The sequence below is a fragment of the Taudactylus pleione genome, unplaced genomic scaffold, assembly GCF_031769625.1.
Source record: "Taudactylus pleione unplaced genomic scaffold, aTauple2 ptg000089l, whole genome shotgun sequence".
In the NCBI taxonomy this organism is placed as follows: Eukaryota; Metazoa; Chordata; class Amphibia; order Anura; family Myobatrachidae; genus Taudactylus; species Taudactylus pleione.
This window is the reverse complement of record NW_028284491.1, coordinates 5,061,380-5,082,649: the sequence shown is the minus strand read 5'-3', so window position 1 is coordinate 5,082,649 and position 21,270 is coordinate 5,061,380. Positions and strand designations below refer to the sequence as shown.

Genomic DNA, 21,270 nt, shown 5'->3' with positions numbered 1-21,270 from the left:
CAAAGAAAATGTCATTATGATATGCTATGAGAAATGTTGTGATAGGAAAACACGTATGGCAGAAAGGTCAAGCCTTCATTAATACTACTGCTCAGCATCGGCTGCTGCAATGTGAGGTCCTTGGCATCATAATAGACTACTTCTGAATATACCTGGAGGCTCAACATGAAAATTGGGAGTACACATTGTTGTGTATGTGGTAAGCTTTACATACCTGCTGACCGGTCACGGCAAGAACACATTATAGCGCTCAATAGATTCATTTAACTTTTTGGTCTTTCTGATCTTGTTGTATTTACAAACCTTAAAGTAAATCTATATTCAAGATTCAGGGTGTACTCTGTGTACTGTGGGCCTGATTCAGATTTTCACGATCTACCAAAGTTTCGCAGTTGAGCGATTATCGCCAATCTGCGCATGCATCCTGGTTGCAATGTGCATATGTCAGTATCAATAACCGTAGCCGCACACACTGACTTTTTACTAGCAGTGCCATTGACAGACAGGGACTGTTTTTGTAGGTAATGGGGGGTGGCGGCAAAGCACGCAGGCGTGTCGCAAACGTTACGGGGGCATGTCACTCCATGTGTCTGCATTGCCATATGCAAGAAATATGGCTCAGGCGTCTTAGTTCCCATGGCCATTGTGCGGGACCGTAGGCTCATTCAGGTCTGGGATAATCTAGTGATGTGCGACCGTTGCTGCGTCTTTGTATGCAGATGATTGGCTTTGCAAAGAAGCCAGTGGCTGGCTCGGTACATCTCTTGACGTCTGTCATTTGCATAATTTTGCACAGCAGCTGCGCACACAGACACAGCAGCGGCGGCATTAGCGTACAACTCTGAATCAGGACCTATGTTTCAGTATGAATGCGACTTAATAATCAGCAAAGAAATGAATAAGTATACATAGAATTATTGTAATTGATAGGAAAACACAGTCACCATATTCTGTCCATAGTTGGTCAGAAGTGAAGAAAGCAGTCTACAATTAAAAGTTGTAATAATCTGTATTTTCAGGGCAAAGGAGTATGTACTGATTTCACGAATGGGAGAATTTTTTGTCATTGCATACTTGTGGGCCTTGGGAGCTGCCTGGCCTCTAAGTTGTTAGGTGCAGGATCGAGATTGATGGGTCAGTTTGATTTGTCTCTGTGGGGCCTATTCATTATGCTTAAAAGTAGGGGAAAATATCACCTAGTGCTGGCCCCATTCATTTAACAGTGGTCCGCATACTCCTCAGTTCCCAATTCATCAAACTCCGAAAATAATAATTTTTGGAATGTGATTGCGGGAACGGACGCCATCTTCAGTTGGTGTCCATTCTCGAAGCTCCGCTCCCCGCAGACAATTGGGTATCTCCATGTGCACTAACACTGCCGACTCAGACACAGCATTGTTTAGTTTCATTGCTGTGGATTTAGCAGTAATAAAGATTGCAGTGACGGCTGATTGTCAGATAAGCTGTCCCTGCACTGGAACAATGTTGAATAGTTCCTGTGTTTCGTTGGAACTCGCAGCGAGTTGAAACTAAATTAGTACTGACGCTCTGCAGTGCTTGATGAATAGACCTTTTACTGCCTTATCCACTTTCGCAGCTTGAACTTCGAGTAAAAAGGAAAAAGACAAATAAATTATTTATAAGCGTTGCCTGTTCTGAAGCTTAAATTGTTACATTTTAATGTTTTTTTTAAAACATTTTATTTAATTTGAACATAAACAGCAGACATCATTTTGTATTACTAGTCGCACTGCTGGCCTACTATGGCCAAAAGCAATGTTACATTTAGAAATAAAATATAACACGTTATTTTTCTATAGCTTTGTTATATTTCGAACAATTTTTTTGTTGTTTTTTTTATAGGTCAGTGAATGTGCTTCTTTAGGTTTCTTTTGGTCTTGATTCTTTTGTCTTGCTCTCCTCTCAACTGCCTCAGATTTCCTGGTGGAAAAAGATAATGACTACTGTGTGTGTGAGACTCCATGTAACATGACAAGATTTGGGAAGGAGCTGTCCATGGTGAAAATCCCCAGCAAAGCTTCAGCACGGTACCTAGCCAAGAAATATAACAAAAGCGAGCAGTATATAGCGTAAGTGTCTGATTATGCCTATAGCCAGAGTGTACGTAATAACTGTGCAATGGGTGTTTTCTGTGTGCTATGCTTATGGGGCGTTGTTTCTGCAACATGCAAGGCAATAAGAGATCTAAATGTGATGTGACAGGATTTGGGGCACTGTGTAATGTCTTCCTGTGTAAGGAGGGTGTTTGCCTGTAATTATGGCTTGTGCAATGGGGAAGTAGTCAGTAGACTAAATACCATTGCCGGAATCCCGACAGCGTCAAGATACCAGCTCCAGAATCCTGACCGCCGGCATCCCAAAGGTATCAGGAGTAAGAGGAGGGTTCGGGGTTAGGGTTAGGCACTTTGGGAAGGGTTACGGTTAGACACTAAGGGGGGAGGGTTAGGTTTAGGTGTGGGGAGGGGGAGGTTAGGTTTAGACACTGATGGGGAGGTTAGGTTCAGGCACTGGGGAGGGAGGGTTAGGGGAGGGGTACAGGTTAGCGTTAGGAGTACTTACCTACGGGTGTCGGGATTCTGTCAGGATGTCACTGTCTGTTTTCTGTCCGGCGGCATCACGACCACCGGGAACCCATAGGAGGGTGCTGGTATCTGCACCACAGGGAGAGGAGGGTGCTGGCACCTGCACCACAGAGAGAGGCAGGTGCTTGCATCTGCACCACAGGGAGAGGAGGGTGCTGGCATCTGCACCACAGAGAGAGGAGGGTGCTGGCATCTGCACCACAGACAGAGAGGAGGGTGCTGGCATCTGCACCACAGACAGAGAGGAGGGTGCTGGCATCTGCACCACAGAGAGAGAGAGGAGGGTGCTGGCATCTGCACCACAGGGAGAGGAGGGTGCTGGCATCTGCGCCACAGAGAGAGAGAGGAGTGTGCTTGCACCTGCACCACAGAGAGAGGAGGGTGCTGGTATCTGCACCACAGGGAGAGGAGGGTGCTGGTATCTGCACCACAGGGAGAGGAGGGTGCTGGCATCTGCACCACAGAGAGAGAGAGGAGGGTGCTGGCGTCTGCACCACAGGGAGAGGAGGGTGCTTGCATGGAGGCTGCAAACAGTCTCCCTCCTCTCTTAATCTGCCCCTGCTCTGCTCTCAGACACAGACACATCCTTGATTTGTTTCTCAAAAACAGCTTTATTAGTCAAATATTTTGTTAATAAAAATATATATATTTTAGCAGAATGTCTCTTTAATCCCCTCAAAGCATGCGTAACACACTAATGGCCACCTGTGCCTGAAATCTGTTCCCATGCAGTATAGTCACACTTTATTATAGACTATCATATTCCTGCCTGGATTTTTAAAATTTATAAAGTCCAGTCAAACCATTATTGTCTACAGTATGGACCATCGGTTTGATCGACAAGATAGAATAAATATGTGTACAGTGCCTGGCATTAATACTGGCAGTTTTTTGCGTCAGGCCAGAAAAACCTAAACCCTCGCTCTGTATAATGCTGAAATAAGAGGCCAGTTTTTAACATGGCACTAAAGAAAGATTCGCCGTATAGATTTCTATCATCTGTAAACAATGTACCGTCCGTTCAACACATGTAGTTCTCTTATGTGCTGAGCGGAGAATATTAATTCTCCATAAATACCATATTGTGAGTTAATAAACCATTTAATATAAAAGAGATATCAAAGTTTGCTTTTGAAGGCCGAAATAGTCTTTCAATCAACATTGCTTTTACCCTGTGAAGTAGGTTTTACATTGTTCATGTCCTTTTATTTCTGGCAGATGTGCAGAACTAGTAGAACGGTGACAAAAAGCCTCTGTTCACCTCAGAACACTCATAAGTAATACTGTCAGATAACTAGCATATGAATGGATCTGGCAGTGCTACTGATTCACACAGGTGCACAAAGATATCTGTGAAAGTCCATGGGTTTATGAAGTATTTGCAGAGTGGCAGAAGTCTGCACCACCGATGGGAGGGTTTGGGTGGACTAAAGACATTCCTTGGGAGGTACAGAGCAGATTAAGGGGGATGCTTAGTACATCTGGCCCGTACTGTTACTCCTAGTTTTGTGAAGCAGTGCAAAATGAGTTTTGATTTTGTGGAGTAAATATTTAAAGGAAATAAAGGGGTTAAAAAATACAAACAGCCACTTCCACTCTGGCAGAAGGACTTGAACGGGTTCTATACTTGTAATGGACCACTTTTTTCACTCGGCTGTTGCACTTCAATAAAGGAGCCCTTTAAGGAATGTAAGAATTATTATGTTTTTAATCCAAAAACACAAGCTTGTTAGACGCAGGGCCGGCAAGACATAGGGTGGTCCCGAGTACTAAGAGGGTATGGCTACTGGAGATGGAGCGACTACTATACACACCGTCCTGGTGCACAGTCCTGGGAGATCATGGGGCATGGTGTGGAGGCATGGTTATGCCTCCCCCGCACTCCCAGGCCAATCCAAAGGCCTGGCTCAAGTAATGTGTACCTGCGCCCCTGGCTACATGTAACAAAGGCAGCCCAGAGGTTCTCTCACTCATATGATTAATTCAATAAATATTGCTACAATGAGTCATTAATAAAGGTTGCTATGAGGTTATATAATATTTCATTTCCATAATCTCACTGCCTAAATCTCATTTCTCCTCTGCTCTCCCAACTCCGTACTTTACTACGCCCAACTCCTCCTCTCTGTTTGCACAAACTGTTGTTTCTACACAAATGTGCCCATCTTGCTCTGCCGGGAGATGGGATCCAATAAGAGCTCATCCCGGGGAAGAGCTGGAAGTAGAGTGATAGCTTCCTGGTTCGGGTCCTCTGCAGGTGATGTGCATGCGTCATTAGGGGCAACACAGATGGATCCCTCTTAGAAAATAATGGTGTTATAGTAACCATAGGCCACTATAGGCTAACGCCATCTTCAGCTGCCGGGGCATGCTTGGTAAATCCAACAGTATAGAAGACCCCATAGAAACCTGTTGTTTTGCTTTGTGGTCGGAAATGGAGGGACAGCTATCTACTGCGGTTCCTCTATATTATATCCTGGGAATCCTTAATATTAGCAGGTATCCCCGAAAATGGGTGTTTTCAGGGGATATCCTGCAAATTTTCTTTTAAAAATATGCTGCTGTATATTAAGAGGGTTACCACCAGCGATAACCCTTCCACAATTACATATCACCGGTGATGGCTTCCCCATGCTTTTGCTATTTATCAAGTATCATGTTTCAGGACAGCATAAAAAGAATAAATGTAATAAAGGAAAAACATAAAACCATACCTGCTGACTGTTTTATTCTTCTGCCTCAAGAGATTCTGGAGGGGAGGTTGAAATGGGAGCATGGCATTTCAAATTACATCACATGGCCCTGCCCACCACTGTGCAAGGCTGTGATTTGTGCTATGATGCAGCAGGGGGTAGGCATTGGGGTCCACTATTCACAGCTAACTGCATCATCAAGTCCCCAGGCTGTCCTCTTCCTCAGGGATAGAGATGACTTGTCTAAAGTATATATATATATATTAGGGATGAGCGGGTTCGGTTCCCTGAGAACCGAACCCACCCGAACTTCGGGGATCCGGGGCGATCCGAGCCCAAGCTCGGATCTCCCTGTCTGCCCCGGATCCCTCTCCCGAGGCAAAACCTCGAGATCTGCTGTCGGATCTCGAGGTTTTGCCTCGAGCGGCCATTTTTAAAAAAATGCCTTTGCCTTTAATGGGCAAAGTGCTGATTGGCTGACAGAGCCGTCTGTCACGGCTCTCAGCCAATCAGCATTATGGTGCTCATTTGCATGTAGCACGGACTCGTGAGATCCGTGCTACATGCATCTGTGTGATTGACAGTGACACAGAGCACAGATGGGTCAGTGAGACCCGTCTGTGCTGCTGTGTATTTCAATGACACAGATGCACGCACGGACCAGGAGATCTGTGCTACTTGCATCTGTGTCATTGACACAGAGCACTGACAGGTCCGTGAGACCCGTCTGTGCTGCTGTGGTAAAAAAAAAAAAAAACCTGTGTAAAAAAAGAAAAAAATGGCGTGCCCCCCCCAAAAAAGAGCAACCAGCCCCGGGCATTAGTGACCCAGTGCTGGGTGTGCTTAAATACAGGGGACAAACGACGTAGGGGTCCCCTGTACTTAAGCACAACAAGCACCGGGCTAGTCAGAACCAGCGCTGGTTGCCAAAATACGGGGGACAAACGACGTAGGGGTCCCCCGTATTCTGCGCAACCAGCTCTGGGCTCTGATCCAGTCCTGGTTCTGAAAATACAGGGGAAAAAAATTAGTAGGGTTCCCCTGTATGTTCCAGAACCAGCACTGGACTTTTTCTAGCGGGGGGCTGATGCCACAGCCAGGGGAGCCCTTTCACCGGGCCCCCCAGCCGCAGCATCAGCCCTGACCGCTAGTCAGCCCAGGCCGGGGATCCCTGGAGAGCTGGGGACCCCCCCAATAAAGGGGTCACCCTCTCCAGGGCACCCCAGGCCCAGGCTGATAGCCCGGGGCTATCCCCGCCACCCCTGGTGGCGGTGGGTGGCGGGTTGATTGTGTGGTGTGGTGTAAATAATGAATATCAAACATTGTCTTTACAAGTAGAACTGCAAGTCCCAGCAAGCCTGCCCCGCATGCTGGTACTTGGAGAACCACAAGTACCAGCATGCAGGGCATTAAGGGCCCACTAGTACCTGTAGTTCACCTGTAAAAAAATGTTTAAAAAAAACACAGGACACACACACCGTGACAGTATAAGTTTATTAAACATACATACACACACACACACACATGTACACATACTCACCTATGTAACCTGTAGCATCGGTCCACTTGTCCGGTAAAGTATCCATAGGGGACCTGTGAAAAAAAACATACTCACCATCTCCTATGCGAGGTTCTGTCCTCTTCGTTCCAAAGTAGGCATCCCCGGACTTGGCAAAAAAAAAAAACGAAAACGCGATCCACGAACTTAGTACCGTTCTATAGAACGGTACTTCCCGAATGAGAGCTTAGCGGCGGGGTATCACCATGGAAACCCCGCTGCTAAGCGTTCATTGGCTGAGAGAGGTCATCTCCCGTCTCTCAGCCAATGAACGGCTCCCTCCATTGTAGTCAATGGTGGGAGCCGCAAGGTTATTAAAGTTTACCCTGCGGCTCCCACCATTGACTACAATGGAGGGAGCCGTTCATTGGCTGAGAGACGGGAGATGACCTCTCTCAGCCAATGAACGCTTAGCAGCGGGGTTTCCATGGTGATACCCCGCCGCTAAGCTCTCATTCGGGAAGTACCGTTCTATAGAACGGTACTAAGTTCGTGGATCGCGTTTTCGTTTTTTTTTGTTGCCAAGTCCGGGGATGCCTACTTTGGAACGAAGAGGACAGAACCTCGCATAGGAGATGGTGAGTATGTTTTTTTTCACAGGTCCCCTATGGATACTTTACCGGACAAGTGGACCGATGCTACAGGTTACATAGGTGAGTATGTGTACATGTGTGTGTGTGTGTGTATGTATGTTTAATAAACTTATACTGTCACGGTGTGTGTGTCCTGTGTTTTTTTAAACATTTTTTTTACAGGTGAACTACAGGTACTAGTGGGCCCTTAATGCCCTGCATGCTGGTACTTGTGGTTCTCCAAGTACCAGCATGCGGGGCAGGCTAGCTGGGACTTGCAGTTCTACTTGTAAAGACAATGTTTGATATTCTTTATTTACACCACACCACACAATCAACCCGCCACCCACCGCCACCAGGGGTGGCGGGGATAGCCCCGGGCTATCAGCCTGGGCCTGGGGTGCCCTGGAGAGGGTGACCCCTTTATTGGGGGGGTCCCCAGCTCTCCAGGGATCCCCGGCCTGGGCTGACTAGCGGTCAGGGCTGATGCTGCGGCTGGGGGGCCTGGTGAAAGGGCTCCCCTGGCTGTGGCATCAGCCCCCCGCTAGAAAAAGTCCAGTGCTGTTTCTGGAACATACAGGGGAACCCTACTAATTTTTTTCCCCTGTATTTCCAGAACCAGGACCGGATCAGAGCCCAGAGCTGGTTGCGCAGAATATGGGGGACCCCTACGTCGTTTGTCCCCCGTATTTTGGCAACCAGCGCTGGTTCTGACTAGCCCGGTGCTGGTTGTGCTTAAGTACAGGGGACCCCTACGTCGTTTGTCCCCTGTATTTAAGCACACCCAGAACTGGGTTACTAATGCCCGAGGCTGGTTGCTCTTTTTTGGGGGGGTGCACGCCATTTTTTTCTTTTTTTACACAGGTTTTTTTTTTTTTTTTTTACCACAGCAGCACAGACGGGTCTCACGGACCTGTCATTGCTCTGTGCCAATCACACAGATGCATGTAGCGCGGATCTCCCGGGTTCATGCTACATGCAAATGGGCACCATAACGCTGATTGGCTTCCTGTCTGCCACTGCAGTGCCACTCCTAGATGGGCCACGTGTTTGTGCCGCCCACTTGTGTCGCTTAGCATAGTCATCCAGCTACCTCGGTGCAACCTTTTGGCCTAAAAACAATATTGTGAGTTGTGAGGTGTTCAGAATAGAGTGGAAATGAGTGAAAATTAATGTTATTGGGGTTATTAATAGCGTAGGAACAAAAAAAGGCCCATTTTATGTGATTTTAGCGTTTTTTTTTTATTTTTTAAGAAAAAATCCAGATCCAAAACACAAAACCCAGAACCCAAAACACGGAAGGGTGGTTTTGGCAAAACCAATCCAGATCCAAAACACGAAGAAAGATCCAGATCCAAAACCAAAACACAAAACACGAAAAGTGGCCGGTGCACACCCCTAATATATATATATATATATATATATATATATATATATATATACAAAACTCTAAGCTATAAAAATTAGAATGGTTCTGGAAATAAATCTATTAATAAAACCTTTCTGAATACACAATAAAACCCATGACAACAGCACAAAATGTCCACAAGAAAAAGTAGAAATTTAACACCAACTACTAGCTGAGAATCCAGGGCAAAGGAACCTCGTAAATGTATGTATATGTATATCTAAAGGGACCCATATATCTGCCTGCTGGGTTGGGTATGAGATCCCGGCTGTCGGGATGCCTCTGGTCAGAATACCAACAGCGGCATCTCAACAGTCAGAATCCCAACACTCATAAAGAAAAAAGACTGACCCTTACCCCTGACCCTCCCTCCCCGGTGCCTAACTCTAATCCTCCCTCCTAGTGTCTAACCCTCTCCTTAACCCTAACCCCGCACCCTAACCTTCCCCCTAACGCCCGATACTTACCTTCGGGATGCCGGTGCCGACAGTCAGGATTCTGGTGCCGGGTTCCCAACACTGTCGGGATTTCAGCGCTGGAATTTCACCCATCATTCCACACACCGGGATGCTGACTGCATCCCCTGCCTGCCGATTCCTGGATGTGACCGGAACCAGAAACACTGATCGGCAGCCATCAATGATCGGCAGCTATTAATGATCGGCAATCCGACGGGGAATCTGTGAACACCGATCGGCAACCATCAATGATTGGCAGCCATCAATGATCGGCAATCCAACAGGGAATCTGTGAAATTCTTCATGTTAAAAATCCCAGATTTGCTGACCAGATTTGCTGATCACGATCATATATTGGTTGTGATGGAATGGGGCAATTCCCCGACCCAGATACTGGGGTCGGGGCTGTGGTGAAATCCAACGAGTTGGATTTCCATTATTTACCGATCCCGACCAAAATATGATCGGGATCGCCAGATCAGTGCTTATTAACAAGAAGAATTTCTCCAGGGCCAATACAACCAAACCGCCCCAGAACACCACCAGTGAGTCATACGTAGCAGTTAAAGTGTTTTAATTTCCCCGACTCCCTGAAGGGTAGGCAATTATCGATGGCTGACGAACAACATTTCTGACTGGCGGATCAGTGGTTCTGTTTAGATCGGGGAATCGGCCGCCTGATGTATGGGGCCATTTAGATGTGAGAAGGGCATGTCCAAACTGAAATCTAAATTACTGTGTAAAAATAAAGCTTTTATTTGTGGGCTACATGCAGCAGCAGTCAATATTTACCCTTGCCAAAGTATAAATATATATGCACTCTTTTCTTGGGTTGGGTATGAAAACCCTTCTGCTCCACGGGAGGTTTCTGTCCTCCCTGAGCTCGCCTTTGGAGTGAAAATCCAACAATGGAAGCCCGACAGGAGCAGAATCCCGATGGCGCAGGTAAATCACCTAACCCTACTCCTCCCCCCCTAACCCTAACCCTCCCTTGGGGGTGCCTAACCCTAAAACTCCCGGGGTGGTGCCTAAACCTAACCCCCCGCCCTGCACCTTAACCCTCCCAGGGGGGTGCCTAACCCTAACCTCCCACCAGTGGTGCCTAACCCTCCCCCGAGGGTGCCTAACCCTAAGTCCCCCGGGGGTGCCTAAATCTAACCCACCCACCCCGCAGCTAAGAACTAAGTGTTCCCGCTTAGCTATGTTTAGGAAGCCGTCCTGTCGGGATTCCGTCGTCGGCCTAATGATAGGCGTCTAGATTTAGACGCCTGTCTTTAGTCCCATGTTGGGATTGAGACAGCGGGATTCCGACGGACAGCTTCTCGTCCGTCAGGTATATTAACTGTATCCCCTTTGCTTGCAGCATGGATTGTCCAGGTGCACAGTTACTTGCTCTGTTTTTGCTTAATTCCTAACTCAGAATAAGGCCCTATTAGTTTATTTTTTTTTATTTTCATCTTTTCATGCATAGTCCCACTGGAACTGTCACACTGGGCTCACTAATAAAGCATAAACGCATTAATATCATTTAATAGTGTCTGTTCATTAGAAAGATTAATGTGTCTTGCCATGGAACATCATCAGTTCACAGAAGACTGATTAAAGAAGAATGCTGTAGTTTGTTCCCAGGTTAATGTAGGGTTTGATATCAGTAACTTTCCAGTGATTGCAGGTTGCAATTTCAATAACTTCCAGTAACCAGCAGGTGAGGTGTCAATGTTCACTGCACATATTAATATAATGGGATTTATGCAATATTTGCTTAACAGGTAGAAGAAAATTTAATTCATCATTGACTGATATGCATATCATTGTCTTATTAATTACAAAGGTAGAAAGTGTGTGAGTGCATATGACCTGTCGCTAATAGGAATGGTTATTTCCTGAGCTATCAATCCTGGATTATTAACAGTGATGTTTAGGAGATTTTTCAAAATGTCAGGTTTACGTGATAAATATGAGGCCTGTATAGAGGATAAAAGTTATGATATAAGTGATTTATGTAGAAGAGGCATTATGGTATAATTCATTTGAGTAGGTATACTAGAGGTAATCTTTTGTTATGCCTCATACAGTAGAATGTGCTTGTGATTCACGGTGAGTAGTATAAATAAAGAAGGACACTAAAGATTGTGATGACCCATATTTTTGTAGGATGCAGGAACAAACTAAAAATACATAGGGGTCTATTCATTAATACTTAAATATCCTTGGAGATAATTCGGTTTAGAACTCGAATGGAGTTCTACCCAATTACCGGAGGAATTCATCATTCCTCCTCTCCATAAGTATCTATTCCGAAAAGCTACCATTTTTGCAATGACAACTTTTCTGAAAATAGTTTTCTTTCCTCAACCTGTCTCCCGGATCAGCCCAGCTAATGTAGCAGCAGCATCTTAATTAATACATCAGATTAATACATCAGATTAATACATAATTTTCAGAATTTGATGAATAGCCTAATTTCTACATCCCCACACTGAAGTATGGGGAGTGTGGAATTAACGCAGGCGGACTTAACCAGGAGATATCAGTGATATCTCCTGCATTGTATGTTAATGAATACTAAAAAATGGTAATTAAGGAAAATTGTCCTTAAACCGTTAATTTATTGTTGATGAAATGGCCCCACAACCAGATAGCAGTGACAGAGTGGTGGGCCCAGGTGCAAAAATATGCTTAGGGTCCCCCTCCTCCACCCCACACTGTGTAATATGCCACACACCAGTGGGTGTCAGGTGAGGTAGAGGGTGACAGGGAGAGGCAATGGGTTACAGGGTGAGGCAGAGGGTGACAGGGAGAGGCAGTGGATGACAGGGTGAGGTAGAGGGTGACAGGGAGAGGCAGTAGGGGACGGGTGAGGTAGAAGGTTACAGGGAGAGGCAGTGGGTTACAGGGTGAGGTAGAGGGTGACAGGGAGAGGCAGTGGATGACAGGGTGAGGTAGAGGGTGACAGGGAGAGGCAGTAGGGGACGGGTGAGGTAGAAGGTAACAGGGAGAGGCAGTGCGTGACAGGGAGAGGTAGAGGATGACAGGAAGATGCAGTCAATGACAGGGAGAGGTAGAGGGTGACAGGGAGAGGCAGTGGGTTACAGGGTGAGGTAGAGGGTGACAGGGAGAGGCAGTGGATGACAGGGTGAGGTAGAGGGTGACAGGGAGAGGCAGTCAATGACAGGGAGAGGCAGTGGGTTACAGGGTGAGGTAGAGGGTGACAGGGAGAGGCAGTGGATGAGTGGATGACAGGGTGAGGTAGAGGGTGACAGGGAGAGGCAGTAGGGGACGGGTGAGGTAGAAGGTAACAGGGAGAGGCAGTGGGTTACAGGGTGAGGTAGAGGGTGACAGGGAGAGGCAGTGGATGAGTGGATGACAGGGTGAGGTAGAGGGTGACAGGGAGAGGCAGTAGGGGATGGGTGAGGTAGAAGGTAACAGGGAGAGGCAGTGCGTGACAGGGAGAGGTAGAGGATGACAGGAAGATGCAGTGAATGACAGGGAGAGGTAGAGGGTGACAGGTAGAGGCAGTGAATGACATGGAGATGCAGAGGGTGACATGGGGAGGCAGTGAATGACATGGAGATGCAGAGGGTGACATGGGGAGGCAGTGGATGACAGGGAGATGTATGACAGGGTGAGGTAGAGGGTGACATGGAGGGACAGTGGATGACAAGGGGAGGCAGTGGGTGACTGGGAAATGTATAGAGTGACAGGGAGAGGTAGAGGATGACATGGAGAGGCAGTGAATGATAAGGGGAGGCAGAGGGTGACATGGGGAGGCAGTGGATGACTGGGAGATTTACGGGGTGATAGGGAGAGGTATAGGATGTCAGGAAGAGGCAGTAGGCGATAGGGTGAGGTAGAGCGTGATGTGGAGAGGCAGTGAATGATATGGGGAGGCAGTGGCTGACTCAGATTTAGAGGGGGCGGGGAGAGGTAGAGGGTGACAGGGAGAGACAGTGGGTGACATAGGGCAGGATGTACTAAATGAAAATTTGGATGCATTCCCCATAAGTACCATGTTCCGGAATGTGATACATTCCAGAGCTTGGACCCGATGGGCAATGCCATCTTTACATGGCATTGCTCAATAGAATAAGTGGTGGGATGTATCACATCCACAATGGGATCCTTAGTACATCCCGACCATAGAAAGGTAGGGGATGGCAGGGAGAGGCAGAGGGTAACATTGAGAGATAGATCATATATATCTGAGGGCTACAAAATACGTAGATTTTCACTAGTCATGCCCCCTGAAGTAATTCCCCCAGATAATGTCTGCTCTACACCCCGATTTTATTTATATTACACATATATATATATATATATATATATATATATACTGTGTGTGTGTGTGTGTGTGTGTATATATATATATATATATATATATATACATTACAATTTACTTACCTGGGCCCAGGCTCCTCCTCTCCTCCCTCTAGCCATATTGAGTCTATACAAACACCACACGTACACTATATTACCAATGCTATAGTGTGAGGCCATATGGCTAACATCCACCAGTGCAAGTACCGCTCAGACGCCCGGCACACTACAACGTCCAGTGATATCCTATATCTCCAGGCTGCTTCTGTATGATACAACTATATCTGTCATATCCCTGTGTCTTATGCTACTTGTTGTTCTACCTGGCTCAATAAACCTAAACACTGGTTAAGCTGTACCACGTGTGGACTAACTGTCACCAGCACCAAACAACTGCACAACGCACCCAACATCATATATACTTTGGCCAAGTGTATTCCCTCCTGGTGGGTAAATTGTCTGGGGGACTACTACACCCAGCATCAGTGCTGCACACCGCACTGTCACACAGTTCTGCTAATAGGATATGAACCCAACAGTATCCTGTTAATAGTCTCTGGATCCCCATACCATACCTGCCAACATTCCCCGCGTGCCCACAAAGGGAGGGTGGCCTAACTGCATGTTCCTCCAGTTTTGTCACTCTGTGGGCGTGCCCAGCGCTTCCTGAGCGACTGCACTGCCCCTAGGCTCTCCTCCCTGCACTGTTTAGGTGCAGGCATATAACAGATTCTTTACGAATTACTGGTGAATACATTTTTTGGGGGGGCTGGGGGTGTACATTTTATTTTTTTATGAAAAAAAAAGTATATTAACATGGAAAATAAAGTTCAATGAAAACAAAACAGCAACAATGATGGCGAGGGAACATGAGGCAGGAGGAGGCTAAAGGAAGAGGTAGGAGGCCATGATTCATACTTGCCAACTATCTGGCTGCCCCTTCCGAGAGGGAGCAGCCAGGTCGGCATGACTGGGGGGGCGTGGCCAGCAAACGGGGGCAGGGCCGGCCAGACGATGAGTGCTTGCGGGCGGGGTGGGGGTGGGGCCACACAATCACGTCATTTTGGCCCCGCCCCCACTACACACTGCTGATATTACAGGCAGTGTGAAGCAGGGGACGGGGCCAAAATTACCCGATTCCACGTGAATTGCGTCACCACCGTCCCCCGCTGCAGGGGTTTTACATGTAATTGAGGGGGGATAGGAGGGGTCGCCGGCAGCCGGGAGGCTTGCCTGCCTTCCCGGGAGGTCGGGAGCGGCACCCGATTTTCGGGAGGCTCCAGACCAATTCAGGAGGGTAGGCAAGTATGCCATGAATTAGTAAGAAAAGTTAGGCTATGGTATACATATTCATAGTAGGGGTGTGCACCGGCCACTTTTCGTGTTTTGTGTTTTGGTTTTGGATCTGGATCTTTCTTCGTGTTTTGGATCTGGATTGGTTTTGCCAAAACCACCCTTCCGTGTTTTGGATTCTGGGTTTTGTGTTTTGGATCTGTATTTTTTTGAAAAAAAGCATAAAAACAGCTAAAATCACAGAATTTGTAGGTTTTTCTGCTCCTATGCTATTAATAACCTCAATAACCTTAATTTCCACTCATTTCCAGTCTATTCTGAATACCTCACACCTCACAATAGTGTTTTTATGTCCAAAAGGTTGCACCGAGGTAGCTGGATGACTATGCTAAGCGACACGAGTGGGCGGCACAAACACGTGACCCATCTAGGCGTGAAACTGCAGTGGCAGACAGGATGGCATTGAAAAACTAGGCCCCAAACTGTACATAATGCAAAGAAAAAAAAGAGGTGCAAGATGGAATTGTCCTTGGGCCCTCCCACCCACCCTTATGTTGTATAAACAGGACATGCACACTTTAACAAACCAATCATTTCAGCGCCAGGGTCTGCCACACAACTGTGGCTGAAATGATTGGTTCGTTTGGGCCCCCACAAAACAAGCTGGCAATTTATCTGTCCCTGCACAAACTGGCTCTACGGAGGCAAGATGTCATCCTCATCCTCCTCATCCACCGATTCCTCACCCTCTTCAGTGTGTACATCCTCATCCTCACAGAGTATTAATTCGTCCCTGCTGGAACCACAGGTCCCTCTGTACGTTCTGGAGGCTGGTCTCCCTGGAAGAGTTGATAATTCATTTTATGAACATCATCTTCTCCACATTTTGTGGAAGCAACCTCCTACGCCTTTCGCTGACAAGGTTCCCGGCTGCACTAAACACTCTTTCGGAGTACACACTGGAGGGGGGGCAACTCAGGTAAAATAGAGCCAGTTTGTACAGGGACCTCCAAATTGCTTCTTTTTCCTGCCAGTACAGGTACGGACTGTCTGACATGCCTACTTGGATGCTGTCACCGATGTAATCCTTTAACAGACAGACGCACGCTTGTCGCTGCTGCTTTGAGGATTCAAGTGCGGCTACAGCCCACACAATTCACAAAGACAGAAAAAAAAAAAGAATATTTTTATTGTTTGTGGAGCACACTTTGAGGGTTACACCACCCTTTAACAGACAGACGCACGCTTCTCGCTGCTGCTTTGAGAATGCAAGTGCGGCTACAGCCCACACAATTCACAAAGACAGAAAAAAGAAGAAGAATATTTTTATTGTTTGTGTAGCACACTTTGAGGGTGTCACCACCCTTTAACAGACAGACGCACGCTTGTCGCTGCTGCTTTAAGGATGCAGGTGCGGCTACAGCCCACACAATTCACAAAGACCAAAAAAAAAAGAACAATATTTTAATTGTTTGTGTAGCACACTTTGAGGGTGTCACCACCCTTTAACAGACAGACGCACGCTTGTCGCTGCTGCTTTAAGGATGCAGGTGCGGCTACAGCCCACACATTTCACAAAGACCGAAAAAAAAAGAACAATATTTTAATTGTTTGTGTAGCACACTTTGAGGGTGTCACCACCCTTTAACAGACAGACGCACGCTTGTCGCTGCTGCTTTGAGGATGCAAGTGCGGCTACATCGCACACAAGTCACAAACACATTAAAAAAATAGTTTTTTATTTTTTGGAGCACTTTGAGAGTTACACCACCCTTTAACAGACAGACGCACGCTTGTCGCTGCTGCTTTAAGGATGCAGGTGCGGCTACAGCCCACACATTTCACAAAGACCGAAAAAAAAAGAACAATATTTTAATTGTTTGTGTAGCACACTGTGAGGGTGTCACCACCCTTTAACAGACAGACGCACGCTTGTCGCTGCTGCTTTAAGGATGCAGGTGCGGCTACAGCCCACACAATTCACAAAGACAGAAAAAAAAAGAACAATATTTTAATTGTTTGTGTAGCACACTTTGAGGGTGTCACCACCCTTTAACAGACAGACGCACGCTTGTCGCTGCTGCTTTGAGGATGCAGGTGGAATCTAGACGGGATTTGGAACCGAGGACACACTACCTCCATCAATTGTCTAAATCCCACTGCACTAATGTCGGATACCGGACGCACGTCTAACACCAACATAGCAGTCAAGGCCTCAGTTATACGTTTTGCTTCAGGATGACTGCTGTCGTACTTCATCCTCATCGCTAGGGACTGTTGGAGGGTCAATTGTTTAGTAAAAGTAGTGATGTTCCTACTTCCTCTCTGGGATGATGAACAACTCCCAGCAGCAGCAACAGCACTAGGAGGAAGTGGTTCTTGATCTTTCCCTATTTTATTTTTATCGGAGAAAGTTTGGTCCTCCATTTATGTTATATTGATATATACGTGCGGCTAAAGCGCACACAAACACAGAAAATATTTTTTTATTTTTGCTGGAGAGTAGTGCACTTTGTGGGTTACACCACCCTTTAAGAAATGAGCCAGCCAGCTCTTTACTTATGGGACACAGGCGCACGCTTGGCGCTGCTCCTTTGTTGATGCACGTGCAGCCACAGTGCACACAAGTCACAAACACAGAAAATATATATTTTTTTGGTTTGGAGTGTACTTTGGGGGTTACAGAACCCTTTAACGGTCAAGCCAGCCGGCCCTTTACTTATGACACAGGCGCATGCTTGGCACTACTTTGTTGATGCACGTGCGGCTACTGCGCACACAATTCACAAACACAGAAAATAATTTTTTTTTTGGTTTGGACTGGAGTGTACTTTCGGGGGTTACAGCACCCTTTAGCGGTCTAGCCAGCCGGCCCTTTACTTATGACACAGGCGCACGCTTGGCACTACTTTGTTGATGCACGTGCGGCTACTGCGCACACAATTCACAAACACAGAAAATAATATTTTTTTTGGTGTGGACTGGACTGTACTTTCGGGGGTTACAGCACCCTTTAACGGTCAAGCCAGCCGGCCCTTTACTTATGACACAGGCGCACACTTGGCACTACTTTGTTGATGCACGTGCGGCTACTGCGCACACAATTCACAAACACAGAAAATAATTTTTTTTTTGGTTTGGACTGGAGTGTACTTTGGGGGTTACAGCACCCTTTAACGGTCAAGCCAGCCGGCCCTTTACTTATGACACAGGCGCACGCTTGGCACTACTTTGTTGATGCACGTGCGGCTACTGCGCACACAATTCACAAACACAGAAAATTATTTTTTTTTTGGTTTGGACTGGAGTGTACTTTCAGGGGTTACAGCACCCTTTAACGGTCAAGCCAGCCGGCCCTTTACTTATGACACAGGCGCACGCTTGGCACTACTTTGTTGATGCACGTGCGGCTACTGCGCACACAATTCACAAACACAGAAAATAATTTTTTTTTTGGTTTGGACTGGAGTGTACTTTGGGGGTTACAGCACCCTTTAACGGTCAAGCCAGCCGGCCCTTTACTTATGACACAGGCGCACGCTTGGCACTACTTTGTTGATGCACATGCGGCTACTGCGCACACAATTCACAAACACAGAAAATAATTTTTTTTTTGGTTTGGACTGGAGTGTACTTTGGGGGTTACAGCACCCTTTAACGGTCAAGCCAGCCGGCCCTTTACTTATGACACAGGCGCACGCTTGGCACTACTTTGTTGATGCACGTGCGGCTACTGCGCACACAATTCACAAACACAGAAAATAATTTTTTTTTTGGTTTGGACTGGAGTGTACTTTCGGGGGTTACAGCACCCTTAACGGTCAAGCCAGCCGGCCCTTTACTTATGACACAGGCGCACGCTTGGCACTACTTTGTTGATGCACGTGCGGCTACTGCGCACACAATTCACAAACACAGAAAATAATTTTTTTTTTGGTTTGGACTGGAGTGTACTTTCGGGGGTTACAGCACCCTTAACGGTCAAGCCAGCCGGCCCTTTACTTATGACACAGGCGCATGCTTGGCACTACTTTGTTGATGCACGTGCGGCTACTGCGCACACAATTCACAAACACAGAAAATAATTTTTTTTTTGGTTTGGACTGGAGTGTACTTTGGGGGTTACAGCACCCTTTAACGGTCAAGCCAGCCGGCCCTTTACTTATGACACAGGCGCACGCTTGGCACTACTTTGTTGATGCACATGCGGCTACTGCGCACACAATTCACAAACACAGAAAATAATTTTTTTTTTGGTTTGGACTGGAGTGTACTTTCGGGGGTTACAACACCCTTAACGGTCAAGCCAGCCGGCCCTTTACTTATGACACAGGTGCACGCTTGGCACTACTTTGTTGATGCACGTGCGGCTACTGCGCACACAATTCACAAACACAGAAAATATTTTTTTTTTTGGTTTGGACTGGAGTGTACTTTCGGGGGTTACAGCACCCTTAACGGTCAAGCCAGCCGGCCCTTTACTTATGACACAGGCGCACGCTTGGCACTACTTTGTTGATGCACGTGCGGCTACTGCGCACACAATTCACAAACACAGAAAATAATTTTTTTGGGGGTTTGGACTGGAGTGTACTTTCAGGGGTTACAGCACCCTTAACGGTCAAGCCAGCCGGCCCTTTACTTATGACACAGGCGCACGCTTGGCACTACTTTGTTGATGCACGTGCGGCTACTGCGCACACAATTCACAAACACAGAAAATAATTTTTTTTTTGGTTTGGACTGGAGTGTACTTTCGGGGGTTACAGCACCCTTAACGGTCAAGCCAGCCGGCCCTTTACTTATGACACAGGCGCACGCTTGGCACTACTTTGTTGATGCACGTGCGGCTACTGCGCACACAATTCACAAACACAGAAAATAATTTTTTTTTTGGTTTGGACTGGAGTGTACTTTCGGGGGTTACAGCACCCTTAACGGTCAAGCCAGCCGGCCCTTTACTTATGACACAGGCGCATGCTTGGCACTACTTTGTTGATGCACGTGCGGCTACTGCGCACACAATTCACAAACACAGAAAATAATTTTTTTTTTGGTTTGGACTGGAGTGTACTTTGGGGGTTACAGCACCCTTTAACGGTCAAGCCAGCCGGCCCTTTACTTATGACACAGGCGCACGCTTGGCACTACTTTGTTGATGCACATGCGGCTACTGCGCACACAATTCACAAACACAGAAAATAATTTTTTTTTTGGTTTGGACTGGAGTGTACTTTCGGGGGTTACAACACCCTTAACGGTCAAGCCAGCCGGCCCTTTACTTATGACACAGGTGCACGCTTGGCACTACTTTGTTGATGCACGTGCGGCTACTGCGCACACAATTCACAAACACAGAAAATATTTTTTTTTTTGGTTTGGACTGGAGTGTACTTTCGGGGGTTACAGCACCCTTAACGGTCAAGCCAGCCGGCCCTTTACTTATGACACAGGCGCACGCTTGGCACTACTTTGTTGATGCACGTGCGGCTACTGCGCACACAATTCACAAACACAGAAAATAATTTTTTTTGGGGTTTGGACTGGAGTGTACTTTCAGGGGTTACAGCACCCTTAACGGTCAAGCCAGCCGGCCCTTTACTTATGACACAGGCGCACGCTTGGCACTACTTTGTTGATGCACGTGCGGCTACTGCGCACACAATTCACAAACACAGAAAATATATTATTTTTTTAGCACTTGGGGGGAGCACCCCTGATGGACAGAGCACCCCCTGGACAACACTACAGCACCCCTTTAGGACTGGGATACTGCACAGGACTTTGGAGTGGACACAGCCCCTATGGAGAACTGACTGCACAACACAGTCCAGCCAGCCCCTATGGACTTTGAAGTAGTGGACACAGCCCCTATTAACAACAGCAGCACAGCACAACACAGCCAGCCCCTATGGACTTTGAAGTAGTGGACAACAGCAGCACTACACTACACTACACTACACAGCCCTAACTCCCACCCTCCCTCTTCACTGTCCACAGCCGAGTGAGAAAATGGCGCCGACGCGGGTACCTTATATAGGATCCAAAACCCGCGAGACTCGGAAGGCGGGATGATGACGTTTTGCCTCGATTTCAGATCCGAGTCAGGCGGGAATAGTCGAGCCTGATTCGGATCGGACTCGGATCGGGGAGGCTCGGGGGGGTTCGGATTTCAGAAATCCGAACCCGCTCACCCCTAATTCATAGTAACAACATTGACGAAAGTAATTGAAGACAAATAAAAATGACTTTAAAGGGGCTGGACTTATGGTGGAACGCAATTAAACCAGGTATCTTAAAATAATTTTTTTACATTTGTAACAAATGTTGATAAAGCAAAGCAGTATTTTTTTAGTCCGGACAAGATT

The 21,270-nt window shown here is 46.9% G+C and overlaps 1 protein-coding gene across 5 annotated transcripts in view; it reads left to right on the top strand.

Annotated features, from left to right (window-relative positions):
- ASIC1 (acid sensing ion channel subunit 1) overlaps positions 1–21,270 on the top strand; it is a 253,922-nt gene that overhangs the window by 205,553 nt on the left and 27,099 nt on the right. For all 5 annotated transcript variants that reach the window (XM_088469136.1, XM_088469131.1, XM_088469135.1 and 2 more), the window contains one exon: positions 1,937–2,090. In XM_088469136.1, coding sequence (XP_088325262.1) covers positions 1,937–2,090 — 154 coding nt within the window. The remainder of the gene's footprint in view (positions 1–1,936; positions 2,091–21,270) is intronic.